General features: G+C 25.6%; 1 protein-coding gene across 3 annotated transcripts; it reads left to right on the forward strand.

Annotated features, from left to right (window-relative positions):
* The first annotated feature begins 1963 nt into the window (after positions 1-1963).
* LOC129606467 (metabotropic glutamate receptor 8) lies at positions 1964-23573 on the forward strand. 3 transcript variants are annotated; one of them, XM_055516817.1, is made up of 16 exons: positions 1964-2379; positions 3464-3595; positions 3656-3835; positions 3947-4116; positions 4902-5056; positions 5127-5372; positions 5526-5689; positions 6176-6285; positions 6356-6452; positions 7272-7495; positions 8114-8394; positions 8738-9042; positions 9617-9748; positions 12039-12337; positions 22640-23090; positions 23215-23572. In XM_055516817.1, exons 1-14 carry the CDS (start codon positions 2035-2037, stop codon positions 12282-12284), a joined length of 2787 nt encoding a protein of 928 aa, XP_055372792.1. In that variant the 5' UTR covers positions 1964-2034; the 3' UTR covers positions 12285-12337; positions 22640-23090; positions 23215-23572. The 3 variants fall into 3 exon arrangements, with proteins under 3 accessions (XP_055372792.1, XP_055372800.1, XP_055372784.1); XM_055516825.1 differs by having other exon boundaries at positions 9617-9724; positions 22640-23573; XM_055516809.1 differs by having other exon boundaries at positions 22640-23571.
* The last annotated feature ends 4266 nt before the right edge of the window (positions 23574-27839 follow it).

Consider the following 27839-nt stretch of genomic DNA (forward strand, 5'->3'; position numbering starts at 1 on the left):
AAAGTTTTATTAAAAGTTTACATACATGCATTTTATGTAATTTTATATTTAATGCAATTATCAATAATAATGCAGTATAATAAAGTATTAAATATATAAAATATTTATAATAATTATAATGTTACAATTCTGTTATATTTGTTAGGTCTATTTCTTTTCTAGTTTTTATTTATTTGTTTATATATATTTGTTCTTTTACATTCCATTTATTAAAACAATCAAGAAATACATTTTAAAAATTTTAAAAACAAGAAAAATATTTAATAAAAAGAACATCCAATGTATTTAATTTTTTTAAATCGAATTCATTTTTTTGAATTAAATTTAACTAATTTTAATTTTTTAATTATAATTAAAACTTTAATTAGATGTACAATAAATATTATTAGTAAAATTATCAAATCAGTTAAATTAAAAATTGTGATAGATAATATTCTGTTAAAATTGTATAATAATATTAATAATAATAATTATAATACCAATAATCATTATTATATAAAAAAGTTTATTGTAAATAAAAAAAATTATATATATTCTTATTTAATTAATAATATAATATTAAATGATAACAAACAATATTATAAATTATTTATAATTTTAAATTTATTAGATTTTTATTATTTATCTATTTTTAATATAATTTTTATATTAATAACATTGCTCATATTAAAATATTTAAGATTATTTATATATTATAATAATAATTCTTACATAAAATGTTTAAAAAATTTGCAAAAGAAGAAACCAACAGAAATATTTATATTTTATTATCAACGACACCGACACCAATTACAACATCACAAGCAACAAAAAGAACAACAAGTAATGAGAAAAATATGTGTTGTAAAAGGAGTATATATTATGTCGAAAGGAAACTACATAATAAAATATCAACAACAGCAACAAAAACATCGACAAGAAGAACAACAGCAACCGCCTCTCATTATAATAATACATTTTATTATAAACAAATTTTCATTACAAAAAATAAATTATTTTATAAATCAAAAACAAAATTGTCAACGAAAACATTATTATCAAGAACATGAACATCATATGGAAAAACAACTTCAACAGCAAGAACACCAAAAACAACAAAATAATTTGTTAATTATACTGAACATAATAATAAAAACATATACGAAAATAATGAAATTACAACAAAATCGTCAAATATTAATATTATTAAAAAAAGCCTTAATAAAAAATTTTAAAAATCCAAAATTTCAATATAATAAATATTGCAAAATAAGTGAATTGCAAAAAATCAAAATAGTAATTACTAAATTTTTGTTGATTAATTATCATAACAAAAATAATTGTGGTAAAAATAACAATACAAATATAAAACCCACCAATAAAATAAAGATATATCTCCATAAATATATTAAAATAAATAATATTATTAATATTCAACTTAATATATTATCAAAAAATTTAATGTATCATAAAAAAATCTATAATAATTTTAATAAAAGGAATTGTATAGGAAAAGAATATAATAAAATTATTTTTAATTTTAATAAACACAATAATAATAATAACAATAATTATAATGATATTATAATAATTAAATTAACTATAATAATCAATTATGAAATCATTAAAACTAAAAATATTAATAAGTATAAAAAATATATTAATAAAAATAACAGTGTTATTATTACAAGTAACAAAATAAAAAATTGTAATAATAATAATAATAATAATAATAATAATAATAATAATAATAATAACAATAATAATAATACTAATAATAATAATAATAATAATAATAACAATAATAATAAAAAAAGTAATAATAATAATAATAATAATAATAATAATAACAATAATAATGAAAGTAATAGTAACGATAACTATAGTAAAATTAATAACATTAATAATTACCAGAACAATAATAATGTTAATAATAATAATTATAATAATAAAACAAAAAATATTATTAAACAAAAATTCGAATATAAAAAAAATAATAGTAAAAATTACTTTAATTATAATATTTATATAAATTATAATAAATATAATTTTATAATGATATTTATGTTAATTATATTAAAATTCAATGCACAATTTGTTAATTGTGATAATTTAGATCATGAAGGTAAAATAATACGAACTAGTGGTGATATTATATTAGGTGGTATATTTCCAATGCATGAGCATGATGCTAATAATAAAGAATACCCATGTGGTGCTATTAAAGAAGAAAAAGGTGTTCAACGTTTAGAAGCAATGTTATATGCAATTGATTTAATTAATAATGATTCAAATATATTACCAAATATAACATTAGGTGCATTGATTATTGACTCATGTAGCAGTGATACATATGCTTTAGAACAATCAATGGAATTTGTACGATATTATATGAACCAGGTATATATGAAAATAAAATAAATTCAATATTCACAATCACATGTACAACTCTACAATTTGTTATATTTACAGTTAAACTATAAATATTAAGCATATGAATATGTATATGCATTTGAAATTTTAAAAATTGATAATGAAATTTTAAATAATTCATTAAGATAAAAAAGGAACAGTTTTTGATCGATTCTCTTTTTGATCAAATAGAATTTTATAATGAATCGGGAAAATTAATATCCGGAGTAATATTAAGAAATTCGAGTAAGTTCCAACAGAAACACAGAATACACCAATATATATAGCTTGTTAAATAAAACACATGCCAACTTACATATAACACATACTAGTAGTAAAGGGTTGTCAGGGTAGTTTTCGTTCTATGAAAATTTAATAGAATTTTCGATTATCATAATTAAACACTGTTTAAGATTCTGGTTCATAGAAAATTATTGGTAAATAAATGAACAGATGAATTACATTAAAATAACTCTGTTGAGGGAATTTCAGTTGGCGGAGTGAAGCGATTATTGTCAAGAGATGCATATTATATGAAAAATTCTCTTTCGTGTTTATGTGAGCGTATATGCATCTTCTGGTTGCATAGGAATAAAGAACGTGAAGTATTTCAAATATAATTTTAATAAACTCATATAACATCACTAATATAGTGTCGATCTATGAAAGAAACTTACGGCAGCAGAATGAGTCTAGTTTGGAACTGTTCTTTAATACATCATGTGGCAGTCATCGGTTGGATAGACAAAAAGATATTTGCTTTCAATCGTCTTTCCTAATTCAACCTTTGAAAATATTAGATTTTAATTGAATTCTTTGAAATAAATGACTAACACTTGAAATTAATAATTGAACATATACATGTTTAAAATTTTTATATTATACTTAAATGAATGATATTTAGTAGTACGAATCTTCTCCGAATAGGTGTCTAAAATTAGTTTAAATTTATTCAATTGTATTAATTATGTATAATTTTTTACTTTATTTTAATTTATTTATTATTGTAAAATTTTTAAATTAAATTTTTTACAAATTCATTATTTATTAATATTTTTATTATTATATACAGGATATGTCTGAATACGTTTGTGAGAATGGAAAACCCCCTTTATTTAAACCACATAAACCAGTTTCTGGTGTAATTGGAGCATCGTTTTCAGTTGTATCAATAATGGTTGCAAATATTTTGCGATTATTTAAGGTGAAAACAATGGAAAAATTTCTTGTTCCCAGATTCTTCAAATAGCTTTTTTGTTCCCAGATTCCTCAAATAAGTTATGCATCAACAAGTACTGAACTATCAGATAAATCACGTTTTGAATATTTTAGCCGTGTTGTACCACCAGATAATTTTCAGGCACAAGCTATGGCAGAAATTGTACAAGCACTTGAATGGCACTATGTGAATACAGTTGCTGTAGAAGGTGATTATGGTGAAAAAGTAAGTTAATAAAAATAACTCATACTTAACTTAAAAACAATAATTTTTTTTGTGTATATAATAGAGTCGATAATAAGTTATTTCAATTTTTTTGTTATATGTAAATTTAAGGGTATTGCATCATTTGTTCAAATAGCTGCGACTGTTGGTATTTGTGTTGCAGTAAGTGAAAAAGTTGCGAGAAATGCAAAAAGTGAAGATTTTGATAAAATTATTGAAAATTTAAGTCATAATAGCAAAGCACGAGCTGTTATAATGTTCGTAGATGAAGATAATATTAGGTAAGAAGTTTTTCACAAATAAATTTTATAATAAGTATATTTTATTTTTATGATTATGATTATATTACAATACTTTAGAGTAAACACAATTAATCCTGTACTTCTAAAATTCAGCTTATAAATATAAATTGCTGAATTGTTCATTAATACTGTACTTTGAAATTCAAGAAAAGTATATGTTTAATTATGTTACAATTATTTCATGTAAAGATCATGGAGGTTCTGGCCATGATGGTATTCCGGAAATTGTTTTTGCAAAGGTGCTCCAGTACTCTTAAAACTCCTTTTTTAATTTTATTTTAAACATTATAGAATGTTGGTTGTCTTCGCATCATGTAACTATTTGAGTTAGTTGTTCTTAATAAAATCTACGACCATTGTGCTAGTTTCCTGACAAAAAATCAACGTGAAATTTTTAAACATAAATCAATATCTTGTTTCAGATAGCTCATTTTTTTTAAATAGTTGTTATTTATTTTGACTGTAGTAAAGTTTTTCACTTATAGTATTATTTTAATGAAACTAAAAAAAATGGTTTTCCTACTTCCTTTTTAAATTGAATTGAGTTTTACCTTTTCAATACTCCCATAGAATTGTTTTAATGTTATAGAGTTCATATTCCGGTTATTTGAAAGGGAAGTACGAATAGCGGAGAAGAAGTACAGTAGTACGTGGGAGTTCAAATATACAAAATAGGAGTTCAAATACGAATTTATCGATAATTCCTGCTAAAGCCAATTTTTATATTATTATTTTCAAATTCTTATATGTAAAAACAATTTTAGGAAATTGCTACATGCAACGATCCGAGCCAATAAAGTTGGCTACTTTTATTGGATTGGTAGCGATTCATGGGGTGCGAAAGTTTATCCAGTACGCGAGCAAGAAATTGCTGCCGTAAATGCGATTACAATTTTACCACAACGAACAAATTTGAAAGGTATGTCAATTATAAATTAGGGGAATTATATTGAAAAAACATTTATACATCTTTTTATATGTTGCTTTAGGATTTGATGAATATTATTTGTCATTAAGACCAAAGATGAACCAAGAATCATGTTCAAACAGCGGTGTTTCTCGTAATCAACCAGCATTAGTTGATAAAGATACATGGATTAATTGTCGTAATATATGGTTTAATGAATTTTGGAGTCAACATAACAAATGCGGTTTTGATAAAAATTCAACAAGAATATGTAGTGGTTTAGAAAAGTTGATTGGTTATGAACAAGAAGGCTTAGTACCTTTCGTAGGTAGGTGTAAAATTTATAATTCTCTCATAATCAATTTAAACAGTGTATTACTGCACAACTTAAGAATTAGCATTTATATGCTAAACTTTTCTTTTTAACAAAAAGAATATTACTACATTTTTTTATATTAAGTAATGGTTGATTTATTTTAAGTGGATGCCGTTTACGCAATGGCATATGCCGTGCATAATTTCCTAGTTGACATTTGTGGTGATTCAGCATTTAATCAATGTGAAGTCTTTAAACCTGAAGCGACTGGTTATAATCTATTACGTTATATAAGAAAAGTATCGTTTGTGGGGCAACAAGGTAATACGGTAAGTGTGTTTTTTTTTCATCCCTGGAATTGAATAAAGAATCATTCTTTGAAATACTTCAACCCATACATGCATTGGTCTATCGTTTACGTATATTCCTGTTTATTTGTAATTTTCATACATTATGTCCGTTATATTTACCTTTTAAGCATTTTTAAGGTGAAATTCTATAAATCTAGTTACTGAAGTAAGTTTGAATACAAATTTTACTTTTCAGTTAAACTAGGTTTTTCTAATTAAATTATTATTTTTAGTTGATGAAACGTTTCTTTATTCTGAAGCAAAACATCTAAAATATCTTTTAAAGTGTTTAAAGATCAGCTGCGCATAATTTTCACGACAATTGTAATTGCATATATGCAAAAACAAATATTTTTTTTAAAATAATGTGTAATGTTAGAGTTCCCTTCTCTAAATAAATTTTTATCCTTAAACCCTGATAAGTAATTATTAATTAATTGATAAGTATTAATAATAAATATGCAGATTCGATTCAATGAAGATGGAGATGCTTATGGGTTCTACAATATTTATCAATATCAACAAACTGGCGACTCAAAATATGATTATGTTCAAATCGGACGTTGGAAACAAGAGTAATTATATTTTTTAATAATATTTATTATGTGTACATAAATATAAATTGTTTGCAATTAATAATTCCAGATTAGACTTAGATATTTCAACAATGAGATGGAAAGGACCTGTACCAAGATTAGTATGTTCAGAACCGTGCCCAATTGGACATGTCAGAAATCATCAGGTTAAATTCAAAAATAAGATTAATTAAGAAAAAAAAATTCCTTTTTTTATTGCTCATATTTTTAATATTAACAGTAATTTTCCACGACTTCAAAAATGCTTTAAAACTGTAATGCTGAATTGTGTATAAAAACCAAATTATTCCAGTTTTAAAGTTAGGATGTTTTTCAGAATTAATTTTTTTAATGCCTTATAGATTTGGAATATAATAGAACGACCACCGTTACTCAAATTATAGTCATATTTTACTTATACAATAATTAATGAGATACTAATTCTATTAATAGTTAATATAATTTCATTTGGAATTATCTTTGGATTTTCAATTGAACTTTTAAGTGTAACTTGAATTATGTTGGGTTTCGCAAATAACTTGTAAGTGACATTTCGAACCAAAAGATGGATATTTTTAGAAAACAAACTTACTATAATTTCAATGTACGAAAATCGAATTTCGCAATATCGAATTTTTGTACATTGCAACCCAGTTTTAAAATTCAATCCGTGTAACTGAAATAAGTATATTTAAGGAAATCCTATTTTATATAATACATATAAGATATGTTATGAGTCAGTTATGACTGTTATGAGTCAAAATAATAATTTTTTTTGTAAACTAAGTAGTTTAAATTGTTGAAAAAAAACAGATTGCAAATTAGTATGCTTTTTTATTGCCTGATTGAGTGTTTACCTTATAATGTTCAGTATAATTGAATTATACTTCATATAATTTATTTTCAGTATAATTGAATTATATAATTTTCTATTTTAAAATTATTTAGTAATATTTTTAATTGAAAATATACATATTTATATGCAGGATCAATGCTGTTGGTCATGTGTTAGATGCCGTGAAGATGCATATGTTAAAAATGATACATGTGAAACATGTAAACCAGGTTGGGCACCAGACACGAATAGAACAAGTTGTTTTAAATTAAAACCAGAAGTAATCGATTGGATGAGTCCATGGGCTTTAGTACCAATATGCTTTTCAGGAATTGGAATATTTTGTACATTCTTTACTGTTAGTGTTTTTATAGCGTAAGTTCCCTACATTTTATTTAAATATACATTTTTTTCCTATTTGTTTATGGTTACTATTAGTGTTTAAAAATATATGTATAAACATATACACGTAAATAGTAACAAATGACATGAGTTATATTTTGGGAAATGTAGTTATATCAATTTGGTAAATAAACTGAAATCTACGTAATATCGTCGATAATGTAGATAATATAAAATATTAAATGTAGATTATGCTATAAAATATAGACCATATGATTTGTATTATGATAACATAATACAAATAGTGAGGGTTTTTTTTAATTATTCACACATTTGAAATTGATTAATGAAATTACATTATTAATTATTCACTTGTAAAAATCCAGAGAAATTATAATTGCTTAATTTTCAAGCGTATATGAAGTTCCTACGTTATATATGAAGTTTTTGTACATTTAAAGTACCCAAAAAATTTTTATGTGTAAAATTTATTAATGCATGTAATGCATTCTTTTGGTGCTCAAAATAAACCTCAACTTATAGGAAATACCTATACGAGTACTAGTATTTATACATTCTAAAATGTCTATATTAAAATTTAAAAAAACAAAAGAAAAAAGAAAACTAATAATATTTTTGTTTATCATATAGATATAATAGAACACCTGTAATAATGGCCTCGGGACGTGAATTGTGTTATGTATTACTTTGCGGTATCTTATGCTGTTATTGTACAACATTTATAATATTAGCTCCACCAAGTGTTATACATTGTACACTATTACGTATAAGTTTAGGACTTGGTTTAAGTATTTGTTATTCTGCAATATTTATAAAAACAAACCGTATATCACGTATATTTAATAATGGGGTTAAATCAGTTAAAAGACCCGGTTATATATCACCAAAGTCACAAATATGGTTTTCTGTCGGTAAGTTGTTTTTTTTGTCATTTTACAAGTTTTATCTAATTCTTTTGTATCTTTTTTTGCCTTAAATTTAAAAAGCCTCTGAAAAAAGAATTTCGGGGATTACAAGAATGTCAGGAATATGCTTGCTTCAAAATTGTATATATTTGTGAAAGAAGTTTACAAACAAACAATAAAGCTTAAGAATTTTAATCATTGAATTGTGTAATTATACCGTTATTACAGTTTTGAAGCTAGGAATATTCTTAATAATATGTATTTTTTAATAATTTGCTGAAGCTGAATCAGCGGTACAATTTAATGATTTTTTGACAATTTTCTTTCTCTTTTTTAAATTTATTTACAGTTTTAGTTAGTATACAATTATTGGGTTCAATTGTATGGTCATTTATTGAAATACCAGATGTTAAAGAAATTCATCCATATCCGTTAACAGCCGTTTTAACGTGTAAAGTTTCATCATTCTCTTTAGCACTATCATTAATATATAATATTATATTAATAGCATTATGTACAATATATGCTTTTAAAACGAGAAAGATACCAGAAAATTTTAACGAAGCGAAATATATTGGATTTACAATGTATTCAACATGTATTGTTTGGTTGGCATTTTTACCAATATATTTTGGTACACGTAATGATTATCAAGTAAGTTTATCATATATAGTATTATGCTGTTTTAAAGCTTTTACTCGTAAACGTAACCAAATTCAAAGATTTAGAGGGACTTATAGAGTGGGCTATCAGAGCATTTTAGAAATTTTCCAGGGATCTTGTTCGTCAATTAGTTTCTAGATAACTACCAAATTATAATGGTGGGGATGGGTAGGAACATTATAACCTCGGTTCGGTTATAATATCACCCTCTTCGTAATTTATTTTTTAATTGATCAATAATGTGGTTAAGTGTAAGCGATCTGTACATTGGAGCGTTAATTGTACTGTGGATTTTGTATAAGCGTGGGATAATTTACAAGAATAAACCTCATATCTACCATAACTTGATATGAATTCGGATCTTGACAAATTAAAAAACCTTTAAGACAATTATTAAATTTAGACTTGTCAAGACAGATGCTAATTAAATTTAAAAAGCGTCAGTTAAATGAATTTAACTAATAAATAAATAAAATTTTTAGGAAATATAATAATTTTATTCCATATATTTTTTTTTGGATTTGATATTTGAACCTTTTTTTTTCTTTTTTAACTTTATTTACAGATTCAAATATCCAGTCTTTGTATGTGCTTAAATATAAGTGCAACAGCAGTTTTAACATGCCTTCTAGCTCCGAAAGTATTTTTAGTTTTATTTCAACCTTATAAAAATGTACGTCCAGGAAACGGTAATCAGGTAGTAATTAAACTTACTTTTTATGTACTACAAGTTTATATAATTAAAATTTAAAAAAATTGGATAAGAAGCAAGCGGTATACAATATTGCTTTACACCAATTTGGATTTACAATAAAACTCTTAAATTAGAAATGCAAGGAACTGAAATTTTTTTCAGCTCAGACAGTTCTTCGGGATGTACAAGTTGAAGTAAATTATCATCTCTATCATGAATTTCGTTCGTAACTCTGAAATCGAAAAATTACGAATATCATATTATAAGTTACGAATTATTAGAATAAACTACGTTCTTAGTAAAAATTACCTTCCAAGCAATTTAAAGAGAATTGCCGTATTAAAATTTCAAATTTTGAATTTTTTTTGCTTAAGTTTAAGTTACTCTAACCCCTATACCATGAAAGGATATGAATTCATATTGCCAAATTTTTTTTTTCCGCTTTCCAAAAATATTCAAAAACTAAAAAAACTGCAAAACTTTCATAGAAAAAGATATTTTAAAAAATTCTTTTGCATGAATATTTTGAAAAATATCCTTTTGTTTGAAAATTGTTTAGTGAAATAGCAATCAACAAGTAAAAACGTTTCAGTAGCTATAAACCCATTGAATTATACATTGAATTATATATTATAATTTGCTTTTGGAGTTGTATGGCAGGTACCCGAACCTGTCAAGAAATTCTACTAAAATTTCACAACTATATCTGATCTATAATTAGATACACAACTGCCAAGTTTCATGAATCTGACTTTATTATTTTTCCAAATATTTAAAATTAGCTTTTGGAGTTGTATGGGACTTACTCGAACCTGTCAAGCAATTCAACCAAAACTTCAGAAATATATCTGACCTATAACTGGACACACAACTGCCAAGTTTCATGAATCTGACTTTATTATTTTTCCAAATATTTAAAATTAGCTTTTGGAGTTGTATGAGAGTTACCCGAACCTGTCAAGCAATTCAACCAAAACTTCAGAAATATATCTGACCTACAACTGGACACACAACTGCCAAGTTTCATAAATCTGACTTTATTATTTTTCCAAATATTTAAAATTAGCTTTTGGAGTTGTTTGGCAGGTACCCGAACCTGTCAAGCAATTCAACTAAAATTTCACAAATATATCTGATCTAAAATTGGACACATGATTGCCAAGTTTCATGAATCTGACTTTATTACTTTTCCAAATTTTTAAAATAAGCTTTTAGACTTGTATGGGAGTCACTCGAACCTGTCAAGCAATTTAACCAAAATTTCAGAAATATATCTGACCTATAACTGGACACACAACTGACAAGTTTCATGAATCAGACTTTATTATTTTTCTTAAATTATAATTGGACACAGGACTGCCAAGTTTCATGAATCTGACTATATTATTTTGCCGAATATAAAAAATTTGCTTTTGGAGTTGTATGGCAGCCATCCGAACCGATGCAGCTATCCCATTAAAATGTAGAGCATATGTGGAATATAATTGGGCACATGTGTACAAAATTTTATATTGATACCTTTATTAGTTTTTGAAATATTTAAAATAAACTCTTTGAATTCTATGGCAGCTACCCGAACCCGTTGTCCGAATTAGTCTAACTAGTCTAATTCTAATGCAGTCCGAATTAGTCTAATTAGTCTAATTAGTCTAATGTTTTTGCAATACTAATATGCATAAAGTAGAAATAAGCATATATGCAAAATTTCAAGTCTGCGTTCTGAAATAAGCAATTTACAGACTGACAGGCAGACAAATACGGTTTGTCGACTTAGCATCTGATTCTGGGCAAGAACACTTGAATAAATGAACCTACAAGTATAGAAATAAATAAATAAAATATATAACCTTCTTAAAGAATAAATATATAATCTTCCTTTTTAGCACTTTTCCAAAAAATTAAAAAAAAAAGTGCTTATTAGTTTTGCACAAGTCCGTCCGTCCGTCACTTCATCCGTTTGTCTGTGTGTCTGTTTACAAAACTTCTACACCCTTAAAGATAGAAAGTTAGAAAATAGATATTTATTAGAAACTTACTTCCGTAGAAAAAAATGTCTACCTGTCTCTCCCCCTTATGCGAAACACCCTATATACGCTTATATTGAAATTACTATAAATACATTCACACATACATATATCCATGTATATTTAGAATATAAACATGAAATATCTAATTAATACGAATATAATAATATTATTCGTATGTGTAAATTAATATAATCGTTATAAAACCTAACTAACTCAATTTTATATACTTTCATTTTATATACAAATATTTCCGCACATATTTATAGCTTGGACATCGTGATAAAAGTCGTACTGGTGATAGTTCAGCTCCGATACGTTTTTTAAGACAAACACAATCGCAGCATTCACAACAGCAAGCAATTTCATTACAACAAATACCCACAACACAACATTCGTCAACAACAGTATCACCATCATCACCTGGTCCATCAGCTATGGAGGAAAGACGTTTAACAGGGGATGAACCAGTGTCAACGATATCAATGAGTGTGGAAACAGCTTTAAATAGTTAAGATGTTGTTAAAAGAAAAGTAAATAGATAGAAAAAAGTCTACCATAACCTACGGTAATTAACTTATTAAATTTTTAAACTGGTTGTTTTTGTTTTTTTTTGAGTTATTATTAGCGAAACAATGTTAACTGAAACGATATCAAACGATTGATTGATGTTCTGTCAGAAATTGTTTCTTGACTGTTGATAAATAATACTGATATAAGGAAATTTGGTAGCATATTTTGGTAGAAAGTTAGCTTTGTGTGTTTTTTCTTAAAATGTTGTTTCATTTGCATTGACACAGTAAAAAGCCAAAAATATCGAGGCCTTTTTTTGTTAATAGTATGTGTTAAAATTGCGAATGAATGAAAAAATTAAGATTTTTGCCTATTTTCATTTTGAGTTTCTACTCAAAAAAATTTACTAAAACCTTAAAATTTTTATATTAAACTGAAATTTGGATTCAATTTTCAAATCGAAGAGAATTGAGAGCAAAAAAATATGACACACTCAATAAAAACAAATTGTACTATATTTATATTTCGACCATGCACGAAATAAAATAACTTTTTCAAAAAATTGAGATCCGAGTAATTTTAGCTAAAAAAGCAACTAACTAGCATCGCCACTATAAGAGCAAATGCATCTGCGAATTGGATGGGTTGATTAATATACTTACGTATTTCAAGATTTCGCTTCGCGTAAGAAGATCTGTATTTTTTGTTACGTGGATTAAAAACACTTTTTTTATTTTTTGTATTCAAAAGTTTTTTCTTTTATTTAAAATTATTTTTTACTTAAATTATTTTTCACTTAAATTATTTTTATTAATTTTACAAACTTGTTAATTCCACGTATGGCTTCTTAGAACTAACTTACTTTTTATTTTTTATTAACTTTCTTTCATATCAAATTTTTGTTTATTATATAAAATTCTTAATTACAATTTAATTAAAATTTTATGTAATTCGATAAATTGCAACGAATGTTTATTTTAAAAAGTGCAAGTAGAATTTTATTACGAAAGGAAAAAAATTTATTTTATTTGATAAAAACGATTTTTATTTATTGGAAAGGTAGAGAGCAATCTTTATTTGAATTTGTTATGGGAAATTCTGTTTTACTACACGTATCATGCAGAGTAAAGCATTGTGGTGACGTAGCACCTCCGCCCTTAAGATCCGACTCCGTGCGGATTTTATTAAAAACAACATTTAGTTTGGGTTTTGAAGAGTTAAGTGACATTTAAAATAGATCACAAGAAAAAAAATTACGATTAAAATTACTACTACTAGGGGCCCCCGTGGTTTGCTTATAAGCAGCATTATCTGTTGTAAAAACAGGATTGTGGCAATCAATTTTAAAATAAATTTAGAAAAATTTGTAAATATTATGGCATACATATGCAGGTATATACCTGTATATGCATAAATATCATATTGGTTTGAATACTAATGATAAATAAAAGTAATGGAAATATTTTTAATTTAATAAATTTTAAGATGTAATATGTGTCACTGTTAATTACATAGATATGATTAAAGTTCAATTTAAGAATTAGTTAACAATTAAGAATGAAAAATTTCCTTCTAAACAACGTTATCTAGATAAGTACGTAACGTAACATTATTCGTGTTCTAATATCTCTCACAATTTTTAGTTTTATTTTTTTTAATTCCATTCCATATTAAATACAACAACAAAAAATTATTTTACTCTTACTTAACTCATTTAAAATATTTCGCTTCCTTTTGCTTTTTATTTTTGTTTATGGTAGTAAAGCAAAAAACAAAAAAAAAATATTACTACTCTTTTTTTATTCTCTTTCGCTTTTCGCTTTTCATTTTTTGTTTTTGTTTTACAGTATGTATAATCAATTGAGTAATGTATCTACCCAGTATTCTCTTTTACTATTTTCATTTTTTTGTTTTTGTTATTTATTAGATTATATGTATACCTGTTCATGAACTGGAAAAATCTTGTAAAATATAATATAGATTATACAATCGGTCCCAACACTCGTGTACCACTTCACTGTGTGAGAGTATTCCAATTGTTCTATTATTTCAGTATTATTAATGTGTTTGAGGTATAGATCTTCTAAGTTAAATTTGGTTTTTATTTTTTCTATCGTTATGTCCCGTTCTATATACGGCAATATTTTGGCTGAATATTGTTTTTGATAACTTTCCTGAATAAAATTATCGATAGCAACATTGCAATTTACGAACTTTACAATATTATTACCTTTTATTTTAAATTCTTTTTGTTGTTCACAATTATTGATTAATAAGGTTTGTTCTAAGTTTTTCGTTACAATTACATTGTCTGTTAATGAAAAAATATCCTTAGTTAAATTCTTAAAGTAATTACATTTCATTTTCTTTACGTTTAGTAAATTTGCTATGCAACTATCATTAAAGCGTTTTAGATCTGTTTTTGTTATAATTTTTTTCTCAGTATCTTCAAAAACAATTTGCTTGCAAGTAATTATTTTATTTATTTTGGTATCTAATTCTTAGCTATTATTTTTACTTGGAATTTTTACAATTAAAGTTTTAAAACAGGTTTCTTGTGAAAAAATTGGGATTGAAAGCGTAAAAATAATATTGCTTTCTTTAAATAACACAGCATTTTTTATAAATGGTAACATTTCTATGGTAATATTTAAAAATTTAATTTCTTCATAAGTAAGAATATTTTTTGATAATATTTCAAGTCTACTGGTTAATATAATTTCTTTAAAACTTTTTATTTGGTTTAATATGGTATTGATATTCTCATTTAACTCTAATTTAATACTTAACAATTCTAATTTTAAATCAATTTTTGTTATATCATTCTTTAATTCATCAATACTTTCTTTAATTTTACTCTGGACATTATTAATATGATCGGTTATGTTTTGAATTTGATCCGATAATTTTGTATTAATGTAGACTTTTTGTATTAATGTAGACTTAAATTTTTAGTTATTTTATCATTATTGCCTTATAATATGTCAAAGTGTTGCTCTATTTCTACTCTGTCGTCGTCGTCCATTACCCCAGCTAAAATATGAAGACCGCTACCAACAAAACTAAACAAACCCCTTTTGTGTACATGATGGGGAATTAGTGTCTTAAATTCTTCTTTTAAATGTTCAAAATTGTGTAAAAGATTAGTGAGTATTTCTGTTTTTTAATGGAGGTGGATTATATTAGTTTGAATTTTGTTAATAGTTTCTTCATATAAATTTAAATCTACAACACGCAATGTTTTTTTCGAAATTTCTTACAATTTTTAATTCGGAGTCTTGTAATAAGATATAACCATTTCCATTTTGTAGTTCGTTAATTTCGATATATGAGCAATTAATGTGAGTTATGTTGCAAAATACGATTATAATAAAAATAAGAGCTGAAGGAGTACAAAATCATTTCAGTAAGAATTTATATCTGATGTACTCGTAATATGATTAAGTAGAAATTTTGTTGTCAATTTTAAAAGATTAATAAGTTTAAAAAATTTTTTTTTGAATTAGTGCTGACATAAGCTAAAATGGTTTTATTTTTATGTTTTTTTTTTATTTTGCTTTTAAAATAAAAATTACAGAGTTGTTGTTAGTATTGGTAGTTATTATAGATTTTTATTTAGACATTAAGATCAGAAAATTTTATGACAGAATTATGATGTATGGATTTATATGCATTTAATCAAGGTAACGAGAGTTATTGTATAAAAATGTAACGAAAAATCAAATCTAAGACTGTCAAGTTTGTTAATCATATGGTACTTTGATGTTGTAAAATTTGTTAGGTTAAAAAATTTATAGAAGAAGAACTTTCGTCTTAATTTTGAAATTTAAATTTTTTCCTGAATTGATTGAAATACCGAGGATAGCTTTCGTTATCAATTTTAAAATGAGAATCACTTTCTTTCTCGATTTTAATTTTTTTATGCAGAGGTTGAAGTTTGGTTATTCTATTAAGTTTAAGATAAGTAGATGCTTTTTCTTTTTTTCGTTTTTAATTAATACTATTTATTTTTTTTGATTTTAGATGATAATAATTTTTTGTGAATGGCGGGGAATCTGTAGTTTTTACGATACCGTTTACAAAATCAATAGGTTTTCTGCCTGTGGCGGAATGGATTGTTTCGTTGTAAATTTTTACACTTTTTATAACTGGATCTTCATCCATAGGTAAATTTTCTTCTTTTTGTATTGGGTATAAAATTCTGATATGCTCATTTAACGTATTGTGGAATCTTTCTATACCCCCGTTACTTGAGTGGTTATTGGGTGTGGTAAAATGTATCGTAATTCCTTCATTTTCTAAAAAGTTTTTGAAATTTAAACTGTTAAAACCCTTTTCTTGATCTGTTATAATTTTTTTAGGTTTGCCAGAAGATGAGATGTATTGCATAAAAGCATTTTTTAAATCTTTCCAATTTCTGGACTTAATTGGTATTACGTGTGCATGTTTTGAAAATTTGTCGATTACCGTTAGGTAAGCATTTCCTTTGCTTTTAAACCAAATATCGAGATGGATTATTTCTAGTGCTTTACAAGGAGTCTCAGTAATTTTTAGTGGTATATTTAAGGGTTTTCTTTCATATTTTGCTACATTACATATGTGGCAATTATTTAGTAGTTTTTGGATTTCTTGTTTTAATTTAGGATAGTAATATTTATTCTTTAAATTTTGATAGACATTATTGATACCTCTATGATTTGATTTTTGGTGTTGGTCAAGAATAAGTTCTTGCAATTCATGTCGACATAAAATGTCTTCAAGTAGAAATGAACATTTATTTAATTTTAATAGTTTATTTTTTGAAAAATGTTTTAAATAAACGTTTTGAAATTTATTGTATGTTGGTAGGTTATCAATCATTATATCAATTATTCCCTTATATGGTATATGATCTTTTAAAATGTTAATCATGAAATTTTCATCCGGTTTAGGATGGTAAAATATTTTTCTTGTTCTATCGTACATTTTTTTTACTCTAGTTTGAGTGTGGGATTCAATGTTAATAATAATTTGTGTTTTGTACACATTTAGAGGTAATTCAGAAATGGGGATGTACTCTGTACTATTTTCTTGCGCAGAATGAATAGTAGCAATAGTTGAGCGTATTTCCACATCATCCAAATAATTTTCATGTGGATTATTATTTGAATTAGTTTCTACGTTTTTGTTAGTGTCTATAGTCGCGTGTACAGAACTGATTTCATCTACTTCAATATCGTTAGTATTTATTTGTATTCTAGACAGCGCGTCTGCGACTTTGTTTTCCCTCCCAGCTAAGTATTCAATGTCAAAGTTAAATTCTTCTAATTTAACTTTCCATATCTTAACCGCTTTGGGTTCTTTTAAGTTCTGTAGCCATTGTAAAGGCTTGTGATCAGCTCTAATTAAAAATTTTCTGCCGTACAGATATGGGCAAAAGTATTTTGTTGCCCAAACGACTGCAAGTAGTTCTTTCTCGATTGCTGAATACCTACACTCATGTTCGTTGAGTGTCCGCGATGCGTAACAAACAGGGTGGTTATTTTGGGAAAGTACGGCACCGAGAGCAAAGTTACTTGCATCAGTTGTTAATACAAATGGTTTTGTAAAATCGGGATAGACTAAAATTGGGTCAGTCATAATTAATAATTTTAATTTTTCAAAAGCTTCTTTGTATTCGGGTATTGTAATATTTATTTTCTTTCCCTTTTTAAGAGAAAATGTTAAGGGTTTCGCAATTTTAGCAAAATCCTTGATGAATTTTCTATAATATCCAACTAGTCCGAAACTCGGTTTCTTGCTTCATAAATTCACTTTTATCCAATTGAATTTTTAAATTCGCGCTGTTGAGTTTCTTCAATATTTTAGATAAATTATCAAAATGTTCCTCTTTACTAGTACTGAACATGACTATATCATCTAAATAGACACAACAGATTTTTCCAATGTAATCTTTTAGTACAGAGTTCATCAGGCGTTGGAATGTGGCAGGAGCATTTTTTAAGCCAAATGGCATCCTGACAAACTCATAATGTCCTCCGTTTGTACTAAAAGCTGTCTTTTTAATGTCTTTCTCACAAATTTCGATTTGCTGAAAACCTTTAGTTAAATCGACTGTGGTAAAGCACATTGCCCTACCTAACTTATCCAAAATATCGTCTATATTCGGATAGGAAATTTATCGCTAGTTGTGATGTTATTTAATTTCCTATAATCGATGACGATACGCCAGTTCTGTATACCTGACGCTCCCGCTTTTTGGGTACAACCCTTAATTGAGCAGAATAAGGTGAATCGCTATGCCTAATTATTCCCTGATCTACTTGTATTCAATTTTAAAATTCTATTTTTATAACTAATTTCAGCTTCGAACGACAATAAAATATTATTGCCTATAAGCCCATCGAATTTATCATGGAATTTTAATTCTAAGAATTCTATTTTTTTATTTGAATCAAATTCAATAAAATTATCTATTGTAACTTTATTTCTACATTCTATTAAATTGGTTAATGTTTTTACATTGATTGGTTTTATTTCGGATTTGTAAATAGGATTACAAATACCTGAGTTGATGATGCTCATTAAAGCACCAGAATCTATTAAAAATGTTAAAGGTCTTCCCTTTGATTGAACTTTTATATAAGGAAGTTCTGATGTTTTTCCGAGGCTTGCGAGTGAAAATTTTCTATTTCAAAGTTTCTTTTTGATTTACTTACTTCTAAGTTGTTTACTCTACGCGTGGTACTCGTATCGACTTCCGTTGGTTCGATGTGTTGAGTAAAATGCGAGTTAAAGTTAGAATTTGTTCTATTAAAACTATGATTATTTCTGGTATTAGTACTACTACTACTAATTTGATTAGTTCTACTCCTAAAATTACTATTTTGTAAATTTTGGTTAGTATAATTGTTTTTTAAATGTTCATTATTTCTGTTACTGTTATTATAATTTCTGTTTCGGTTAATGTTATTAAAATTATTATGATTAAAATTGTTTGCTCTATTAGAATTATTTTGGTTATTAGGCCTATAGAAATATTGTGTGAGTGGTTTGTTTAAATTTGTTTTATTTCTGAAAGGACTGTAATATGCATAGTTGCATTCATGCAAAATATCCATTGCTTATTCTATTGTAGCCAGATTTCTGCAATATAAAATGGAACGCATTGGTTCTGGTATCTTTGAAAATTTTTACAGCTGTTTCGATATTTATAGCGGTTGTAAAAACTGAGTTACGATCAGCTTTTACTTTATTATTGAGTCGCCTCAATATCTTTTTAATTTCATTGAACAAGTCTACACTATGAGTAGTAAAACTGACTGCTCTTAGTTCATCATAAATTTGCAAAGCAGTTTCACTATCTCAAAAATTATTAATCAAGACGGATTTCATTTCCGACCAACTTTGAGCATTATTATTAATTTCTAACACTTCCCTAGCACTACCTATAACTTTACTTCTAACTTTATTTAATAAAATTTTTTGACTACTAGGATCATATCTTAATATTAAAGGACAAATATCGTCCACTAATTCTATGAAAGAATAAAGTTCCTCACCTTTTCCGTTAAATTCTGGTAAATTTTGGATGTACTGCATCGGATCTATTGTTAATTGCAGCGGAGCTATAATGTTGGCAGTAGCTGAAGATGTTGAAGCACCAGTATTGTTTGTTGCCATTTTGAATATTTACTCGTACCTAAAAAATTTATTTTATTTGATAAAAACGATTTTTATTTATTGGAAAGGTAGAGGGCAATCTTTATTTGAATTTGTTATGGGCAATTCTGTTTTACTACACGTATCATGCAGAATAAAACATGGTGGTGACGTACCAATATATATTGATTATATATATATATATATATATATATATAATATTATATAATATGTATTTCTGTTATTTCTCGCTAACATTGTTAAAAAAATTACATGGACTTTATTAAGCATATATATAAAAAAGTTTACATGAATTATGAATCATATGACTAAAAATTAATATAAAGTACTTGTAAAAAATGCACACAGTAGGAGACATATCATACTTAATAACCAAACTAATTAATATTAAACACAGCATTGCATATTATAACACCTGAAATTTGTAAAAATATACACAAAAATCAACTGAATTTAAAAAAAAAATTTAATGTCGTTAGCACATGACCGACCGCAATGTATATTTTCTACATTAATAAAAGTACTCCAGAAGTTTATGAAAATGGGTTTCAAACACTTCTTTACAATTTTAAGGGCATTTTCAAATTTTTTTACATTTCCAAAAATTTTTTGAAAAAAAGTGCTTATTAATTTCACTCCGTCCGTCCGTGGACATGTTTATAAAACTTCAACACCCTTGAAGGTAGAAAGCTGAAATTTTATACGTGCATAGATCTTTACTAGAAAGTTATTTCCGTAGAACAAAATTTTTACCTATCTCACCTTTCTAAAAGTTATACCGCCACAAAAACCTAAAAATGGCATTTTTTAACTATTTGTTGCAATGAAACCATAAGCATTTTTCAAATTTTGCAAACGCAGAAAGGCAGTGGCTTGCTTCTTCTATCGTGGTACACTATAGTTAAACTTAAAAAAAAAACAAAATGGCCGTTCAAATTTACCGTTATCTAAAATTCGTTTTTTCCAAATTTTTTATGTCGTTGTTTTTCTAGACCCCAGGTTGTAGGACCAGCTTTTAGATACTAGTAAATAGTTTATTTCGTTAGAAGAAAATTTTTTTCCATCTCCACCCCCTCTCAAGTTATCAGCTCTCGAAATTTGTGAAATTCCGTAACAATAAAAAATATAATTATTTTTCTTAACTCACACAATTAATTATTTAATTATTTTATTATTTAATTATTTTATTATAAATATATATAAATAATTATATAATTATTTTTGTCAACCCTTAATATAATGTTAAGCCCTCTTTAAATTAATTTTTGCTTTATTTCAAAAACTGCATAAATCGTTCATCCTAAATATGCTCTACTAGAAATAGTTTCGTATATGAACGAAAATATTTTTAATAGTGTGGTAGATATACTAGACTGTGTTTAAAAGCAGTATGTTCACGAATTGTTAAAGGGAAAGGTACTACAATACAAACCATTGGTTTGACCCATCTTTATTAATTAATTTTGTATGCTTTTAGTTTACTTATCTAGAAAAATTTTAATTTGGCTTTTAGTAGAGTTTCATTTTGTGCCGTTCGATTATACGAAAAATTCGTCAGTAATTTCTGGTATCAACCAGAACTCAAATATTAAATTTCAAGTAATTCCATCAATTCGTTTCGTAGATATGGTAAAAAATGTAAAATCGACCCCCAGATCAGATTCCGAGCCCTGATCTTTTCAAAGAAATTATAAATTCATTGTTTTAACATCTCGAATTTAAATATTAAATAATGAAATCGCTTATTAATTTTTCGTTATACACGCAAAAATGTACGTTTGACCCGTAGTAAACGTCCAGTTGCGTGCAGCTGATTTCTTCCAAAAGTTAGGAGGTTTCGCGTACGTTTGAATAATCTGTTGAATATTTTCTTCATAATGATTAAGAATGTAAAACAGGCCCGCTAAAAGTGCAATTGCCGAGGCCTGTTATAACGCTAAAGTTGATCAATCCGTGCCATAGTCGAAATAAACTTACTTATAAAATTTCATCGAAATCGGTTTAGCCGAACTTGAGATACGCACGTGCACACACAGCCCGACGGACCGACATCTCTCTAAAAGTAGTTTTTTACGCTTACGTACTCTGGAGAAGTGCGTTCCCACCGAAAACTCATCCAAAATTTAGTGCTATCACAAAACCTACTTTATTGTATACACAATGCGGTCGGTAAATATGTCTGATTCGTAGTATAGCTAATTATTATTCATAGTATAGCATTTATTGATATGTTAAAAAAATTAACAGAGTCTGCACCTATTTTTTTTAAATCATTTTGAATTTTAAAAAGTTATTATTACACAAAACTACAGAAATGTTAAAATAAATAAAATAGGATTAAATTTTCACTTTCTAACTAAAAATTTAATAAAAGTTAATCTTGTGGAGGATTTATGGTGATTAAAAGGTTCACCTATAGTTTCCGTTAGAATACGCGTAAATTCTTCAGCTATGAACTGTACTGTACAGATCAAAATTTTTTGATTATTTTTTCTATACTCTTCCTATACGCTGCGTGTTGCGTTCCTATTATGACTTTTTTATGTTATTAATATCAATATTTCAATATTGATATTAATATTAAATCACATAAATATTGAATCAATATTTATACCCCCAGTATTTAAAGCATTAAATTAATATTTGCAAAACTATTGAAATTTAATTATTTGTTTTTTGTATTCATATTTCACAGGAAAACAACAGAAAAATAAAAACAACAATGTACAGAAAATTGTATTAAAAATTCAAAAGAGTGAAGTTTAAACCAACAAATTTATACAACATAGTGTCAAAATTGAGAAAGTTTTGAGTATTTTACGTGTAATTGATTATTATATATATATGTACATATGTATCAATTATAAATATTATATTATATAATTACTTGTATTATTAACGGAAATAAGACTTGAAAAAAACTTATATTAATTTTAAATATTTAAATAAAGAACGCACAATGTCTCAGATCATATATGTATATAAATATATATATATATATATATATATATATGTACAAATAAGAAAAAAATGAAAGGAAATGAAATAAATTGATAAAAAAGTTGATGCACTGTGTAAAATGACAATATAACAATTGAAGAGAATTACAAAAAAAAAGAAAAAAATAAAAAGACAACATCACATAGGTACTTTTTACAGCCTAATTATAAGCATCTATAAAATTTTGTTTCTCAAGATCAATTTTTTCAATTTTCATTTTTATGTCTTAAAAATGATAATTTTATCTCTTTTCCTGTTGTATTTTTACAGTGAGGTACACAAATATCCTGGCATCAGTAACACTGTGCACTAGCAAACAATTCAGTAATTCTAATAAAGCCATTAGCTATATTAGAACGATATTACTGTAATTTCGAAAACTATTTTTAATAACACGTATTATGTAAATATATCGTAATTTTAAAAATGACTTGAAAATAATGTATTTATTAAATAAAATGTAATTTAAAATTATAAACTGATGAATTGTACAAAAAATTATATTATTATATTATCCTGCGTTTTGGAAATTAAAGTTTTATTATTAAGTTAATTATGTAATAAAATATATATATGTACATAATACATATAGGGAAACACCTACATAAATGCAACCTTTATATAAATTTGATTTATTTGGCAATTAAATTTAACGTTAGATTTGCATTTAAGATAGAAACTCCCCTGTATGTATTTAAAGTTAATTCAAAATTTAATTTTTTGTATAATTTAAATTAACTGCATAACAATGTATAATTAGGCTGTAAAAAATTAAAAAAAAAAAAAAAATTTAAAAAGAGCTTTTTTAAAAAAATAATTTATTGTTTAAAATTTTAAATAAATATGTTAAATAATAATATGTTAATGTATTAACATATTTACATTGTTTTTATATATATATTTTATACTAGAAAATACAGCGCCATATATTTTATACCGAATATAAAACAGTTTAAAATATAACAAAAAAAAACAAAAGTTAAAAGTACATAAAGTTGTTGAAAAATATACGGAAAAAATCAAAAATAAAACAAAAAAAAAAGTATAATATAACGAAGAAAAAATTCTAAAGACTTTTATACACATATATATTATAAGCATTCACACTTATTAATAATTATACATGTATTTGTATATGTACTTCATATTTATATATTCAATACAGAAATCCGTATATATATGCATATATATAAATTTTACATATCATATACATCATATATGTCATATTTATAAATATCATATATGTATATGTATATTATATATATGCAGGGTGATTCAGTAGTCAGTGATATAACACATTTTGTTTAATTTACTCGGCATATGGATTTGACGGAGATAGCTTATTTTTAGAAGCGTATCATATATATCAGAAGCGTATAATATACATCATGTCGCAAAAAAATGTGATATAATGTCTAATACTAATATTATTATAAATATTAACTTCATACTAATATAAATCTTGACTCTCAAAATGCATTAATATGGAATTAATACACAATTCACACTTAAAAGCTGAATTATGTATTAATATGGTATGACTGTATTTTGGAAATCAAGGAAGCACAAACTGGATATTTGGTTCGTAGATATTGATTTATATTGGTATATACAATATAACTAAGAACTTTATTTACCCTAAAAATAATAGGTGATATGCTTTTCGAAATAAGTCTTTATTTTCAAAGAAAAATAAGAAACAAAATATAAAAAAAGCAAATAAAACTTTAAAATACTCAAAAAAAATGCACATATATATATGTATGTGCATTATGGTGAAAAATTCAACTGGTTCGTTAGATTTAACTGCTTTTTTTCATTATTATTTTTTTTTTTAGTTTTTCTTCATAAATATTTTATATTGCAGCATTTTTCTGCTATTCATCGAAAATAATATATTTTTATTTGCATTCAGTAATAACTTCAAAAATGTAGTAATAAAGTTTTATTACGTATTACTACAATTTTGAAGACATGCACACTGTTTTTCAAAAACCAAATTAATTTCTTTTACACCAAAATGCAAATTAACTGCCAAATAACGAATATAACTTGCAACCAAACTTCATGTTATTATATGCTTAAAGCTCGCGCGATTATTTAAATACAGTATGTATAATAATGTTGAATATATTATTATAGCTTGACTTATTCAGCAATATAATTTCAATTGTTGAAAATTGTAAAATTGATTTCATATTTGTATTTTAAATGTTTATATAATACTTTTTTGCACTTTTCCAAAAAATTTTAAGAAAAAGTCCACCCGTTCGTCCGCCCATCCGTCCGTCCGTCTGTCTCCTCGTCCGTGGACAAGTTTACAAAACTTCTACATCCTTTAAGATAGAAAGATGAGATTTCATACGCACATAGATCTTAACTAGAAACTTATTTTTTTGTGGAATAAAATTTTTAGTTCCTCCTCAAAGTCCTAAAAACGCCCTTTTTTAAGAATTTTGTAGCAAAACCAGCCATATAGCATATGTGAACTTTAAAAAAACAATATAACCGTTAAAATATACCGTTATCTCAAATTCGTTTTTTTCCAATTTTTGCTATCATTTTTCCTCTAGACCTCATGTTGTAAGAGTCTGAAATTTTAGCAGCTTTTAGATACCAATAATTAGTTAATTTCGTTAGAAAGAAATTTATATCTACTTCCTCCCCCTCTCAAGTTATCGCTTCTTGATATTTTAAAATTTGAATTTTTGGCACCTTATATTGCAACAAGCTTTTTAAAATTTCTATAAACGCAGAAAGCTAACGGTAAATTCCGCACCCTTAAAAACATAATTATTTTTCTTACCTCTCGCAATTAGCCCTTAAAATCGAGCACTATGTAAACACTTCTTCAAATTTATTTTTGCTTTATTTCAAAGACTGCCTAAATCGTTCATTCTAAATGTATGCGATCTTTAAAAAATCCTTTTGTACACGAAAGAAAGTAATTTTAATAGTAGTAGATGTATACATAGTTTGTTTTTAAAAACAGTATTTTCACTTGTAGAAGGAAAAAGTGCTATTTGTTTTATTTTTATGTTATAAATACAAATCCGCGACACACTGTATTGCTACACAATTCAACAATTACAACTATTAACCTGAATTTTGTATTAATTCTTAATTACTGAAATTTTGAAGTCAAGGAAGCTTCTATATTTAGTAATAATATCATAAACATACAATTTAAATAATTGAGCTAATAAATTGTATAATTACTGAATTAAATGTGTTCCTATTTAAAATTCATTTAGTTTTACGATTTCAAGAAAAGTTTTTCTCGTTGAACAAAAATAGCATGGAAGCATATAATATCATAAATTCTATAATATATGAAAACTCATTTTCATTTTATAATCATATACATATATTTGTGTTCCTGATTTCAAAACTGCATTAACACGATATTAATATATTTTGTAATTCTTTTAAAGACTTTTAATTTTGCTGAATTGCATAATAATCAATTATTAATTTAATTCGTAATTCTCGGTACAATTACGAGTACTATTGAAAAGAAAAAAAAAAATATTTTCGATGAATTGCTAAATGATACTTTTAATTATATAAATGTAGGTATACAAATTTTTAATTAATATTATAATAATAATATACCATAATTATATTCCATGATATTATGAAGCCTAAATATGTCGTTTAAATTACCTCCTTAAATAAAATATTTAGGACTACATAAAATTATATACAAACATATGCAATATAATATAGCAAATTAAGTAAATGAAATTCATATGTATATGTGTCTGTATACGTACGAGTTTGTGTTTGCATAAATTGGTAAAAGAAAAAAAATAAAAGAAAAAATTGACAAAGGCTCTATGTTAATTTAAAAACGCACAGATATATAATTAGCATGTAATCGGAAATGTTATTTTTGCAAGTTGGCTAGTCTTTTTTTTAATGTATTCGATTACATTAGTTTTAATTGTTAAATAAATTTATGCTTTTTGACAAAATCTAAAGTTTTTGCGTATGACATTTCCGATTACACAAGCTTTAATCGTTTATATCACACAATATTTACTTTAATATTTTATTTTCATATTATGTTTATATTACACTCATTTTGTTAGTTCAGTAATATTGCATTTTCACATAAGTATAAATGACGGCATGTCATCATTGTTTTTGTAACTTACTTTTTAGTGAGCTATCATTCATTTTTAGTGTCAAAAAAATTAACTGTCAAAAAAAGTTGCAATTGTTTATGTCGTAATTTTACATGGTAATAGTTTGGTGCCATTGTTGGCAAACAATTAATGATACAGATATATATCACTTACTCATTTTTTCTTTATTGATATAATTGAAGAGATAAGTGGATAAAGGGGTAACTAACATTTTGTCGAAAACCGAGCTTTTCAGTTAGAACATCATTAAATTTCATATATCTTCAACTATGATTACTCTTATAGCTAGAAACTTAATAGAAGACGAGATTTACAATGCACCTAGAAGATAAGTAAAAAAAAAGTTAATAGTTTTATTTTAAGAAAAAATATGTTACAATGCAAATGTAAGTTAACCCCTTTGTCCATTTACCGCTTCAATTGTCTTTTACTCATTTTTCCTTAATATTTTATTGTGAGAATGATGACAGTGCATAATAAAAATTTTTTTGTTTACTAACATGGTGACAAATGTTAATTCTCTCAAATCTTTATTGCTTAGTATTGTTTACGTCAAGAATATCAACAAAAAGAAATTAGTCTATATACGTTATTCATATATACTGAATACCCGCGGAATAATAGGTAATTTTAACGAGTGTATATATATGCAGATGAGATTTTGAGCCTTATTCTAGTTGTCGAAGTAGAGCGACAATTGTCGTTACGACTTGAATTTGATATTCTAAGCGGCGACCGCAGTGA

Source organism: Condylostylus longicornis, unplaced genomic scaffold (assembly GCF_029603195.1).
Source record: "Condylostylus longicornis isolate FDR11 unplaced genomic scaffold, ASM2960319v2 ptg000003l, whole genome shotgun sequence".
NCBI lineage: Eukaryota > Metazoa > Arthropoda > Insecta > Diptera > Dolichopodidae > Condylostylus > Condylostylus longicornis.

What these genes read in the sequence shown, in the direction of transcription:
- LOC129606467 (XM_055516817.1), top strand. Translation starts at nt 2,035, where the DNA reads ATGATATTTATGTTAATTATATTAAAATTCAATGCACAATTTGTTAAT. An exon ending in GACATGTCAGAAATCATCAG is followed by an intron (nt 6,453 to 7,271) that starts GTTAAATTCAAA and finishes ATTTATATGCAG; the next exon opens with GATCAATGCTGTTGGTCATG. An exon ending in ACAAATATGGTTTTCTGTCG is followed by an intron (nt 8,395 to 8,737) that starts GTAAGTTGTTTT and finishes ATTTATTTACAG; the next exon opens with TTTTAGTTAGTATACAATTA.